We start from the raw sequence: 12842 nt of genomic DNA on the forward strand, positions 1-12842 counted from the left end.
GAGGATTTTAGTATAGTTCAAAAACGACAAGGGAATATAAATCTCAAACTAGTTGTTTTTAATTGTAGGAACATCTTTACAATTAAAGTGCAATAACAAAAAGTTAATAAAATAAAAAGCTTTTTTAAAGTAAGAAACATTTATGGAATTGTTTAATGATTTTTACATTTGAGTTATGCACTTTTGAAGGTGGTCAGCAGCTGGTAAATATAATCACTATAGTAAGTTTGTAATTGATGTAGGCTATTGCTGATAATATACATTACTTTATTAAACTATATATAGTTTAAATGAGCATATAATGAGATGAATGCCATGTCTATATACATTTGACACGTTTATTATCTTCTTACTTCCCTGACCTGGGTACCTGATGACCTTTATTCTCTCTCTCTCTCTTTCTTTCTCTCTCTCTCTCTCTCTCTCTCTCTCTCTCTCTCTCTCTCTCTCTCTCTCTCTCTCTCTCTCTCTCTCTCTCTCTCTCTCTCTCTCTCTCGCTCGCTCTCTCTCTCTCTCTCTCTCTCTCTCTCGCTCGCTCTCTGCAATGTCTAATGACCTGCGCATTCGAGGACGTTTTGAAGATGTGTTTGACTTGACGCGAAGCTGCTAGACCTCGGAAGATAATGCGCATGGTATTAAAAACGCGTCGTGCAATTTCGTACTTAAGAGCATGAATCCTACCTTTCATAGAAATGAAACACTCGCTGCGCGTCAGTGGAAAGTGGTCACTTAAATATGACCAGGGGTTTCTTTCATATGATTTGAACTCAGGCGGGTGTGCATTAGCGCGCGCCTGTCTCGTCCGTCTCCATGGTTCTTTTTGCGCGTTCCCCCGGGCCCCGCCCATTTACATCCGTTGCGCGTCTTTTATCACCTTGCTTTTTAAAATATTTTATACTCAGTAACGGATATGATTTAAAATGTAGCGAATTACAATACTTTAAATAAAACATACTTAAGTAAAAGTAAAAGTACAGATTTTAAAAACTACTCAAAAAAGTAAAAATACACAAAAAAACTACTCAATTACAGTAACGTGAGTAAATGTAATTCGTTACTTTCCACCTCTGGTCTTAATTTATTTGTTCTGTAAAAACGCACACACACACACACACACACACACACACACACACACACACACACACACACACACACACACACACACACACACACACACACACATTTGTAATCAAGCAGGAAACAGGAGCACCATTGACTTCCATATTAAGAAAAAGTACTATGGAAGTCAATGGTGCTCACACATTTCTAAAAAATATCTTCTTTAATGTTCAACAAACCATTCACACTTTTTTGTACTTAAGTTTTAACAATATTGTGTAAAACAGAAGCCTACCACATTGAATTTAAAGTATTGATGCTATTTTTTGCTACTGCTAAGTCATTAAGAATGTGCACTTTGTCTCAGCACCTTCTCCCATTTTAGACTTAAATGCACAGACAAACTAAAGAAATTTTAGATGCTGAGTGACTGTCTGAATGTGGTCTCTGAACAATATCTTACTGTAGTTTTACACACACGTTTACTCCCCCGTGATGTCATATATCAGTAGTCGCCTGCACTTAGACTCCACACTTGCCAATTAAAGTTGATTTCCTGTAACAGAGAAACTTAAGCGTTTGTGGCTTGGAAAAGAGGGAGAGAACAGATGAACATTCAGGGAGAGAGAGAGAGAGAGAGAGAGAGAGAGAGAGAGAGAGAGAGAGAGAGAGAGAGAGAGAGAGAGAGAGAGAGAGAGAGAGAGAGAGAAAGAGAAAAGAGAGAGAAAGAGAAAAGAGAGAAAGAGAAGATAATTTTAAGGAAATCATTCTTATGGTTGACTATAAAAAAGCGATGGGAAATTTACAGTTTTTTCAAAACATGGTGACACTATACAGCAGGCCAGGTTGCGACATTGGGGGACACTGTAATGACCAACAGTAAAGTTAATTTATGAACTGTATGACCATTCACCTCAAATAGTCTTTCATTGTTAACCGTTCCCCTGTATGCTAGTTTGACATTTACTACAACAAAACTATGATGTTATTAATTTGGTTTAATGACAGAATAGGGACAAAATACACACAAAAAAAATCTATTTATGTAAGACATTGCATGGCCTTGATGGGAATAAATATGATTTCCCAAACAATCCTTTATTATTCCAAACAGCTGTTGTGTGTTAGTGCTGTTGGTCTTTTTGATATAACTGTTGACACAAAGCTCTCTACAAGCATGCAAGCAAGAAAGAAAGAAGTACAGAAAGAAAGAAAGAAAGAAAAACATTGATTGCTACACTGTAAAAATTCTTTGCTGGCTTAAACTTTTTTCCTTTTCAACTTCTTATTACTTACCTTGATAAGATGATAAAATGAAGTTGACATATAAAAATAATATTTATATTTAAGTTATAATAACTCATATAGTCAGGCAAAACAAAAGTAAGTTTAATTACTTGTAAATGAGTTGGTTAAAAAAGTTTTAGTCACATTCAGATCTATATACTGTCTCAAAGTCTTTCTGATATTGGTGTGCTTGTGTGTTTATTAACTAGGTCAGTGGAACATGAATGATTCATTAATGGAGGCTAAAATTAACTGACTGTTTTAATTACAGAGGAATAAACATCAAGGCATCAGGGCCAATTAAAAGATCTGCACAAACAGAAGAACGCTATGGGATTTTACACAGAGAGATTAATGGAATGAGGTCAAGGGACAGCAGATAATCAGCATTAATGTGGCTATGCCTGCTGCTGGACCTGTTGTGATTTTGACTTACCAAACAGACCAAATACAGACCAGATTAAACATTTAATGAGCTCTCAAAGATTTATTCTGCAGTATCATGAATGTAACAGACCAAGAAATACAAAAAATAAATAAAAAATAGCTTTAACCTTTGGAGCACAGTTTTGAATGTTTATTGAACTGATATTCCTACTTAATCTTACCTATAAATATTATATATATATTTGTTAATTCTTAACAATTGCAATAAACATCATTTGAACTTTAAAGTTCTTCACATCACCGCTAGATGGTACCACTCGCGTGTTAATCTGCATACAAACTGTGGGGAGATTTCATATAGCAAAACTGTTGTGCCTTCTTTTATTAATAATTGAAATAATGAAATGCATGACCTGTTTCCTAGTCGAGCATGAATTGAATTAATTAAATCATGCCTTTATCAGCCGAAAATGTAAATAAAATAAAATATATAATCTGCAGATTTTTCTTGTGATATTAACAATCTTGACCACAGCACCAAAAAGGTTTGAACATATATAAGTCATTAATATCATAATAGTAAGACAAATACAAATAATTGTATATGACAAATATAAACAGTCAAAACAAATGCAAGTGTCATTATATCAAAAAAGTGTTCAAAATTCTTTAAAAAATCGCTTAAAACAAGCGTTTTGTGTAAATGTGTGTTATAATAGGCGTATAACGGTACATTCAATACCTGGAGCGCAACTCTTCTAATGCTCGCTCTTTACATGATTGACAGGTCCCTTATCCAATCATCAACAGAGTCAATGATTTTACAATAGAACGGGGAGCCAGAGTGGGGCGGGCTCAGACACAGAGAACCAATAGGGAGCAAGGAAGGCGGGTGTTTTCTCAGCTCGGGCTTTTGTTCTCAGTTAGGACAGTAAAGTGAACTTTGGTCACCGTTATTCTGCGGGACGTCCCGGTTCACAAGCAGAGGAATCTAATCACAACTCATTTATTTTACTCATGAAAACTTCACGTGTGTCCACACACTGCGTATATCTGAGGATTTCCTTCACGCGGAGTTTTTTCTGTTCTGCACAATGGAAATTTCATCCCTGCTCGTGAGAGGAACGCTGTGAGTTTTACTGGATGAATGCTGACAGGATTTTACCTCGCAGAAAGTTTTAAAGTTATTTCAAGGATAACGTTTGGGAAATATACGAGGTGTAAAGTCTTTGGTGCTACTTTGGATCCGGTTTGGAAAAGTTTTTCTGTCTTTCTGGGATATGATGTTTTTAATGTGAGGTGAATGTGTCAGGTTAGGGAAAACCCTGACTGGATTTGTGATTATGGCGCTTTCGGGGAGATCTCTGGACAATTTTTACCTCATTTTATTCATCGTATGGACTTTTTTAAGGTGCTCGCTGTCCAGCCAGGTTCGGCAGGAGTTTAAAGTTTTTGAAGAGCAGCCGGTGGGCACTTACGTGGGCACCATTGAAACCAAACCCACTTTCACATATAGATTTAGCGAACAACACAAACTTTTTTCCATAAACGCCACGACTGGCGTCATTTACACTTCATCCGTGATCGACCGAGAAGTTCTTCCCAGCAACATCATCAATGTGGTGGTTCTTTCCAGTCAGCCAACTTACCCCACTGAAGTTCGTATCGTGGTTCTGGATATAAATGACAACGCGCCCGTGTTTCCAGACGCGTCGATCGTCGTGTCATTTAAAGAAGACGCGAGCAGCGGGCGACAGGTGATTCTGGACACGGCGACAGACGCCGACATCGGAAGTAACGGAGTCGATCACACAACGTACCGAATCGTGAGCGGGAACGAGCAGAGAAAGTTTCGCTTGGATATCACCGTCAACCCGAGCGGGGAGGGCGCGTTTTTGCATCTCGTTTCCACGGGGGGATTGGACAGAGAAATTACCCCCTTCTACCAGCTCCTCATCCAGGTGGAGGATAAAGGAGAACCCAAAAAGTTTGGCTATCTACAGGTTAACGTCACCATTCAGGATATCAATGACAATCCGCCTGCTTTCGAACAGGATCAGTATCAGACCGATGTGTATGAGGATGCAGCCATTGGCTCAAGCGTTTTACAGTTAACAGCCACAGACCTGGATGAGGGAGCAAATGCTGATATTAGCTATTTTTTAGACGAGGGAACTCCATTTCAGATAGATCCTAAAGCTGGAACTATTATTATTAAAGAGGCATTAGATTATGAGACCAGGAAAGAGTATTCCCTTACGATACATGCTGTGGACAATGGCACTCCATCTCTGTCAGGCCGGTCGGAAGCAACTATAAAATTACTTGATGTTAATGACAATGACCCTGTTGTTAAATTTCGCTATTTCCCCACAACCTCTAAATTCGCATCTGTGGACGAGAACGCTCAGGTGGGCACTGTAGTTGCTTTACTGACAGTTTCCGACTCCGATTCGGCCACTGCTAATGGCAATATATCCGTCTCTATACTTGGCGGAAACGAACAGAGGCACTTCGAAGTTCATAGTTCGCCAGTCCCTAATTTGAGTTTAATCAAAGTGGCCAGTGTGTTAGACAGAGAGCGAATCTCCTCCTACAATTTGACCGTTTCGGTGTCGGATAATGGCAGGCCTGTGGCACGCTCCTCCTTTGCCAGTCTTGTTATATTTGTGAATGATATAAACGACCATCCGCCCATATTTCAGGAAGCTGTGTATAGAGTAGACATTAGTGAGGACATTCCTAAAGGCAGCTACATTAAAGGGGTCTCAGCCACAGATGGAGACTCTGGGCAGAATGCCAATCTGCGCTACTCACTGGTGTCTGGAAACAGTTTGGGGTGGTTTGCCATCAGTGAGAACAGCGGTTTGGTTACCAGCGCTGCAGCTCTTGATAGGGAAATAGCATCTGAAGTAGTGCTGAATATCAGTGCCAAAGACCAGGGCCTGCAGCCAAAAATCTCCTACACCAAACTGATAGTGAAAATCACAGATGTCAATGACCAGGTTCCCACATTCGCTCAAAGCACGTATCACATCTCCTTAGTTGAGCATTCCCCATCTGGCTCGGAGCTCGTGGTGCTGTCCGCCACAGATTCGGATCTAGGGGCCAATGGCACGGTCCGTTCCTCGTTTGACCCTGAAACACCTGTGAGCATTCAAAATCTGTTTAGGTTAGATGCAACATCAGGACGGTTGAGCACAGCTACAGAGCTAGACAGAGAAGTGGAAAGCTCCTATTTGTTGCACATCAAAGCCACAGATGCAGGCATGCCCCCACTATTTTCTCTCTGCAAAGTAAATGTCACAATTAAGGATGTTAATGATAACAGCCCAGTGTTTTATCCTGTGCAGTATTTTGCTAATATTAAAGAAAACGAGCCTTCTGGCTCATTTGTCACATCAGTGTCAGCTTCCGATCCTGACCTGGACCGAAATGGCACTGTTAAATATGCCATCACCGCTGGTGACTCTTCAAAGTTCCACATCAACAGCATTTCGGGTAAAATCACAACCCTAGTGCCTCTAGATAGAGAAGAAAGAACTGCCTATCAGCTACAGGTCACAGCAACAGATGGAGGGGGTTTACGTTCACACGTACAGGCTATAGTCACCATCACTGTAGTAGACACGCAGGATAACCCTCCTGTGTTCAGTCAGAAAAAATACAGCTTTGTTATGTTTGAAAATGTGGCTGTGGGCACCATTATAGGCACTGTGTCAGCCACCACAGTGGATCTGAACACAAATATTACTTATCTGATAGCATCAGGGGACCAGCGGGGTCTGTTTGCAATTGGTAGTGCCACAGGGCAAATCACAGCTTTAGGCCTGATAGACAGGGAAGAGCAGGCATTTTACCAGCTCAGAGTAATTGCTAGGGGTGGGGAGGTTACAGGGGATGCATTAGTTAACATCACCGTAAAAGATTTGAATGATAATGCCCCCCATTTCATTCACACGGTAGAGCATGTCAGCGCTGTGGAGAACTGGGCCACGGGTCACCACATATTCCAAGCAAAAGCCTCCGATCCAGATGAGGGGACCAATGGTGTGATTGTGTACAGCCTCAAACAGAATCCTAAAGGCCTGTTTCACATCCATGAGAAACACGGCTTAATCACACTCACTGGCCCTCTAGAAGTCACCACTAGCTCCTACCAGTTAGAGATTTTGGCCTCCGACCTTGGTATCCCGCAGCACACCTCTAGTCTCGTCCTCACTGTAAGTGTGTATGATGTCAATGACAATCCGCCGATATTTGATCAGCTTTCTTATGAGGTCACCATTTTGGAATCGGAGCCGGTGAACAGTCGTTTTTTTAAAGTTGAGGCCACTGATAAAGACTCTGGGCTCAATGGTGAAATTGTGTATGACATTATTAGCGGTAACACAAATGATGTGTTTGGGATCTTCCCCGATGGACAGTTATATATTAAAGCAGATTTAGATAGAGAAGTACAAGATCGATACAGTTTATTAGTGGTGGCCAAAGACAGAGCTGTTGAGCCTCTGAGCGCCAGTGTTAATGTGACTGTACTCCTTGATGATGTCAATGATAACCGTCCGCTTTTTAATAGTACAAATTATGTTTTCCATTTTGAGGAGGAACAAAAGCGAGGCTCGCCGGTTGGGCGGGTTTTCGCAGAAGATAAAGACTTTGGACCGAATAGTGAGGTCCGTTACTCATTTGAAAACCCACAGTCGAACTTTGAGCTTAACACCATCACGGGTGAGATCACCAGCACGCTTCAGCTCGACCGTGAGTCTCTCATGAGACAAAGAGGTGCTGCAGTATTCAGTTTCAATGTCATGTCTTCTGATCAGGGCCTTCCCAAACCTCTCAAAGACCAGGCCAAAGTTCAAGTATACATACAGGACATCAATGACAACCCACCGAAATTTACAAAAGACGTCTTTCAGGCCTCTATCTCTGAATCAGCCCAGAATCCAACACAACTGCTCAGAGTGTCTGCCTCAGATGTAGATGAAAATAAAAATGGCCTTGTTCGGTACAACATTGCGGAGGGAAATGAGGAAAAACAATTTAGCATTGACAGCAATTCTGGTCAAGTGACTCTAGTGGGAAAACTAGACTATGAGACAACACCCTTTTACTCCCTGAAAATTATAGCTGAGGACTCTGGCATTGTGCCCCTGTCGTCCACTTGTGTGTTGAGCATCACTGTTCTGGACGAGAATGACAACTCGCCCTTGTTTCCCAAACCTACCCTCACGGTAGATGTTCTGGAGAACATGCGGATTGGGGAGCTGGTCGCCTCTATAACTGCTACAGACTCTGACTCGGGTTCCAACGCTGACATCACATTCAGTATCTCTGCCACAAACAACCACGGTACATTCAGCATTAGTCCCAATACTGGCAGTATATTCCTGGTTAAAAAACTGGATTTTGAGACCCAGTCATTGTACAAACTCAATGTCACAGCCAGAGACAACGGAAGGCCACCAAGGTCATCCTTTATTCCTGTCATCATTCATGTACGAGATTTTAACGACAATCCTCCTGTTTTTACTCCAGGTGACATTTTTAAGTCCATCCCTGAAAATCTTCCCCAATCTACATCTGTCATGACTATAACAGCTCGCGATACAGATGCTGACATAAACGGTCTGTTGGAATATTCAGTCGTGCAGCAAACCCCAAGGGGTGGTCACTTCCGCATTGACCCAGTGTCTGGAGTTATTTACACAAATGGGGAAATCGACAGAGAGTTCTCCAACATCTTTGAGCTGACCATTAAAGCGTCAGACCAGGCTGTACCCGCTGAGTTTCGTCGTTTTGCTCTCAAGAATGTGACAATATGGGTGACAGACCAGAATGACAATTTGCCTGTATTTATCTCCCAGAATGCCTTAGTGGCTGAATCAAACATTGTGATCGGTTCCATTCTTACAACCGTCGTGGCCTTTGACCCAGACGAAGGTCCGAATGGAGAGGTGGAGTATGAGCTAGTAAGAGGAGATTTTGATACGTTTATCATGGATCGTTATAGTGGGGATATCAGACTAGCGTCTCAACTCGTGCCCTCCAAACTCATATATAGTCTGACCGTGTCTGCTACAGATCACGGCTCAGACCGCAAGACCTCACGGACCGAGCTCACAATCATCCTTCAGGGTACAGATGGGCCAGTTTTCTCTCAACCCAAATACATCACAATCCTGAAAGAAGGCCAACCGCCCGGAACCAACGTCATCTCACTGGATGCCTCCAGTCCACGTGGAACTGGTGCTAAGGTGGAGTTTTTTATTGTCTCAGTTCAGAGCGAAGGGAAGGCTGTAGGCCGGCTTTTCACCATTGGCCGTCACACCGGGGTGATACAAACAGCTGCAGAACTGGATCGAGAGCAAGGCTCAAACCTGTACTTGCTGGACGTGTACGCCATTGAAGCAGACGCAAACCAGCCCAGAACGCAGCACGCAGAGGTGAGTAACCATTGGCTTTTTATGAAGGTGTCTGTGTTTTTGATGGCTCCTGCATATTATGTGAAGAGAAGTCCAAGGGAATATAATCTGAAACATGTGCTGAAGTCATTTGTGTGAATGTGGTGGAAAAAACACACAGAATATAAAAAAACAACTTTAGTGTTGAATAACCGTATGTGCATTACTAAAGTTCCTGTTGTTTTTCCCTATTTTTTTAGATGATCTGGGTTGTATTAAGTATAAATTGCTTTGCACTTGAGAATGCAGGCTTTGTTTTTTGGCAGGCAAGATGTATTGTTTCAGCTCTGAGAGAGCACAGGTCTTAATCTCGGAGAAAAGAGCTTGCTGTTTTTTTTAGTTGCTCTGGCAGAGAGCGAGGAACGCTGGGTAAATCTTCGGGTTCCTGCTGCGAGCAAACCAAGCTCCCTTATCAGCACGTTCAGACAGTGTGATTACAGATATTAATAACCTGAATTCACAGGATGGTGTTGGCCGGTTCTTTCTTATTAAAATGGTTTTCTGGCCAAGAAAAGGCAGGCTAAGCAATTGAAAGAAAAATGAGTGGTGGAGAGGAGCGTGTGGGATTCAGATACCTGTCCCCCACAGAGAGAGAGAGAGAGAGAGAGACAGAGAGAGAAAGACAGAGAAATTATCCGGGCTTTGAGCGCTCCGGGCGATGTTGGAGCAGGGTGGTCCATGAGATTTTGCTTTGTACCACCAGCTTTGCATGAACAGGCAATAAGTGACCATTAAATTCAGCTGACCCACTAAGTCTCAGTGAATAGAAATGTATTTTCAGATGGGGCCGAGCAGAGTAAGCAGGAAAGTGAAGAAATCTCCAAAAGTGAAATCTAATCTCTGTGTTCAGTTGGTACATTGCGTCGCATCTGTGTCGCTGCCGCTGAACTCTCCCTCGAGGGATAGAGTTAAACTCTCTGCTGCAGTACCCAGATGAAATCCTACACTGGGCTTGTGGGTTTGTGTGCGCAGGCCTCTCCTCAAATGAAAAACAAATGTGATTCTATATATGTGTTTTGGAAATTTCAACTGGAACTGAAAATGTTATGTTATTATAGGCTTGATGATTCGCATTTATAAATTGGATTTTTTTCCTCTGGTGCAGTAGATCTCTGCTTGGTCCGAGGAAATGTGCTTTGTGTTATAGTTTTGAAAATAGCTTCTTGAAAGGCGTGTTCTCTGTTCCAAAAGAAAGAGTGAACATTAGTACGGCCCAAAACTGTTTTGTTTTCTTTCTTTTGTTTATTGAGGAAATGCCATGGTTTGTGTCAGCTACGGTGTGCTAAGGTAATTCATCATAAATGTGCTTGGACCCTCTTTAGTGTGTATGTGTGTCTATTCAAATGCAATAAAACATGTTAATTCTCACGAATGCAACCAAAATATATAACACGAATGTTTAATTAAACTCTTTAAAAAAGCCACAATCTCTAACAACAAACTAAGAAAAAATACACTTTTTTAATAAAGTAAAATAAATAATGAGGGAAAAAATGTCAAATAAAATCAAGTTTATGATGATAACATTCAAAGTCTTTTATGGTGTTTCAGCTGGTGCTGGCAAAGGTTTTCTGCCAATCTGTTTGTCCAATCCATTTTCCAAATACAAAATATTTCCAAACCCACTATTTGCCCCCAGAAGCAATCACAATATCATTAGACATTTAATTGATGCATCGATCCATATCAGGGCTCCAGACTAACTTTTTTCACTGGGAGCACAGTGGCCCCCAACTGAAAATTTTGGGGGCACAACCAGAAAATGTAGGGGCACACACCGTAAATCAACATGCTAACCAAATATTCACATTTCTACTAATTTCCAATGTATTACTAATAAATACTTTGATGATAGATGCAGAAAGTAAAATGTGCTGTTTTAAATTCAGTGTCACATCACAAAAAAAGGTCAAATTTACTGGTCGCACACGTGCGACTGGATGTAAAATTCAGTGGCACACTTTCAAATTTTGGTGGCATTATTTGGTGGCAGTCTGGAGCCCTGCATATCGATGGACCGTTAGGGTGAACGGGATTTCACCAAGTAGGATGTGATCCTAGATCAACAACATTGTTGGTCCTGGATCAACACTTTCACTAACCAATAATGGTCGAACTATGTTTTTTTATGGCCGATACGGATATTATTAATGATATGAGGCCAATATAACACAAATGTTATTACAGTAAATAAGAGACAAACTGAAAATTGGTGAACCGTGAAAATAAACATTTGATAAGCATAACATTTATAAATATACAATTCTAAAGTACTTAAACATATTTACAAGACATAATTAACGTGGATCTGAGATCTCACAGTACTGTTTAAATAAGTGTGTTGTTGTGTGTGTGTGACACAACATAACGTTATGTTAAAAAGTGAATAATGATTGATTATTTTACTGTCTGTCAGACTTTGGCTTTACATTGAGTGACGCTGAGTGTCTTTTTATTACAAACAACAAATTTGATGTAAATCCACCGTTTCTCAATATTTTACTATGTTCTTACCTCAACTTAGATGAATACATGCCTATCTTTTTTCAGTGCGTGCACTTTTAATCTTTGTACAGCGCTTCATGAATGTTTTAGCATTTAGCCTAGCCCCATTCATTCCTATGGCTCCAAACAAAAGTTTTATTTTGCGCCACCATACTTACTCGTGTAACTACTCATGTAACCGTCATTAAATAGGGAAAACATGGAAGTGTTCTGTGGCTTCTAAATTCATCCCTGTTTGGAGCCATAGGAATGAATGGGACTAGGCTAAATGCTAACACATTCATGAGGCGCTGTACAAAAGTGCACGCACTGAAAAAAGATAGGGATGTATTCATTTGTCTAAGTTGAGGTAAGAACATAGTAAAATATTGAAAAACGGTGGCGTTTTCCTTTAAGTAAGAGAAATTTACTGGCCGATTGAAAAGATTTATTGGCCGATGCGATAATTAAACAAAATCTAAATATCGGCCTATCACTACCCTTAATACGTACATAAATGCTACACTTAGCTAGCTGCTAAGTCCGGTTTCACAGAGCTTAATGGGCTGTGCGTTTTCAGCATTAATTACTTTTAGCGCCGATGTTAACTAGGGCTGGGTATCGATTCAGATGTTCCAGATCGATTCAATTTCGATTCACAAGCTATCAAATCGATTCGATTCTCGATTCAATTTTCGATTCCAAATCTCGGGTTGGTTTTTATATTCAATTCTTAATTCAACTCAATGAATATAGATTTAATACAAATACTATATTAATAAAAAAAGAGTGGGTAATTAATAAAAAGAAATTAAAAGCCACAACACTACCGTCGTCGTCTTGCTAGCGAAATCTGAATGCCTCCATACCTCTTACTTTTTATGAGAAGGTGGCATCAACGTCGATGAAGCACCCAAAACCGCCATTTTAAGGACTAAATGAAAGAATGACAGGCTCACCTCTCGCTCCTTGGTAACATCACGCAAGGCAAAAAAGAGGGTGACATCTAGTGAAGACTAGTAATTTGATTAATGTTAATCTTACGTTCAATGTTTGCAGGAAAAAAAAAAAACGATTTTGCTCTTTGATAATCGATTCTGAATCGACCACGTTTTAAAAAACGATTAATCGAAAAATCTATTTTTTTGCCCAGCCCTA

At 40.6% G+C, this 12842-nt stretch overlaps 1 protein-coding gene across 1 annotated transcript in view; it reads left to right on the forward strand.

Moving 5' to 3' along the window:
- Positions 1-3657: 3657 nt before the first annotated feature.
- Positions 3658-12842, forward strand: part of fat4 (FAT atypical cadherin 4) — a 112398-nt gene continuing 103213 nt past the window's right edge. Inside the window, exon 1 of the mRNA XM_065275209.2 lies at positions 3658-9182. Within this exon, the coding sequence (XP_065131281.1) occupies positions 4077-9182 (5106 nt within the window). The 5' untranslated portion in view covers positions 3658-4076. The remainder of the gene's footprint in view (positions 9183-12842) is intronic.

The sequence above is a fragment of the Paramisgurnus dabryanus genome, chromosome 16 (assembly GCF_030506205.2).
Source record: "Paramisgurnus dabryanus chromosome 16, PD_genome_1.1, whole genome shotgun sequence".
NCBI classification, from domain to species: Eukaryota; Metazoa; Chordata; class Actinopteri; order Cypriniformes; family Cobitidae; genus Paramisgurnus; species Paramisgurnus dabryanus.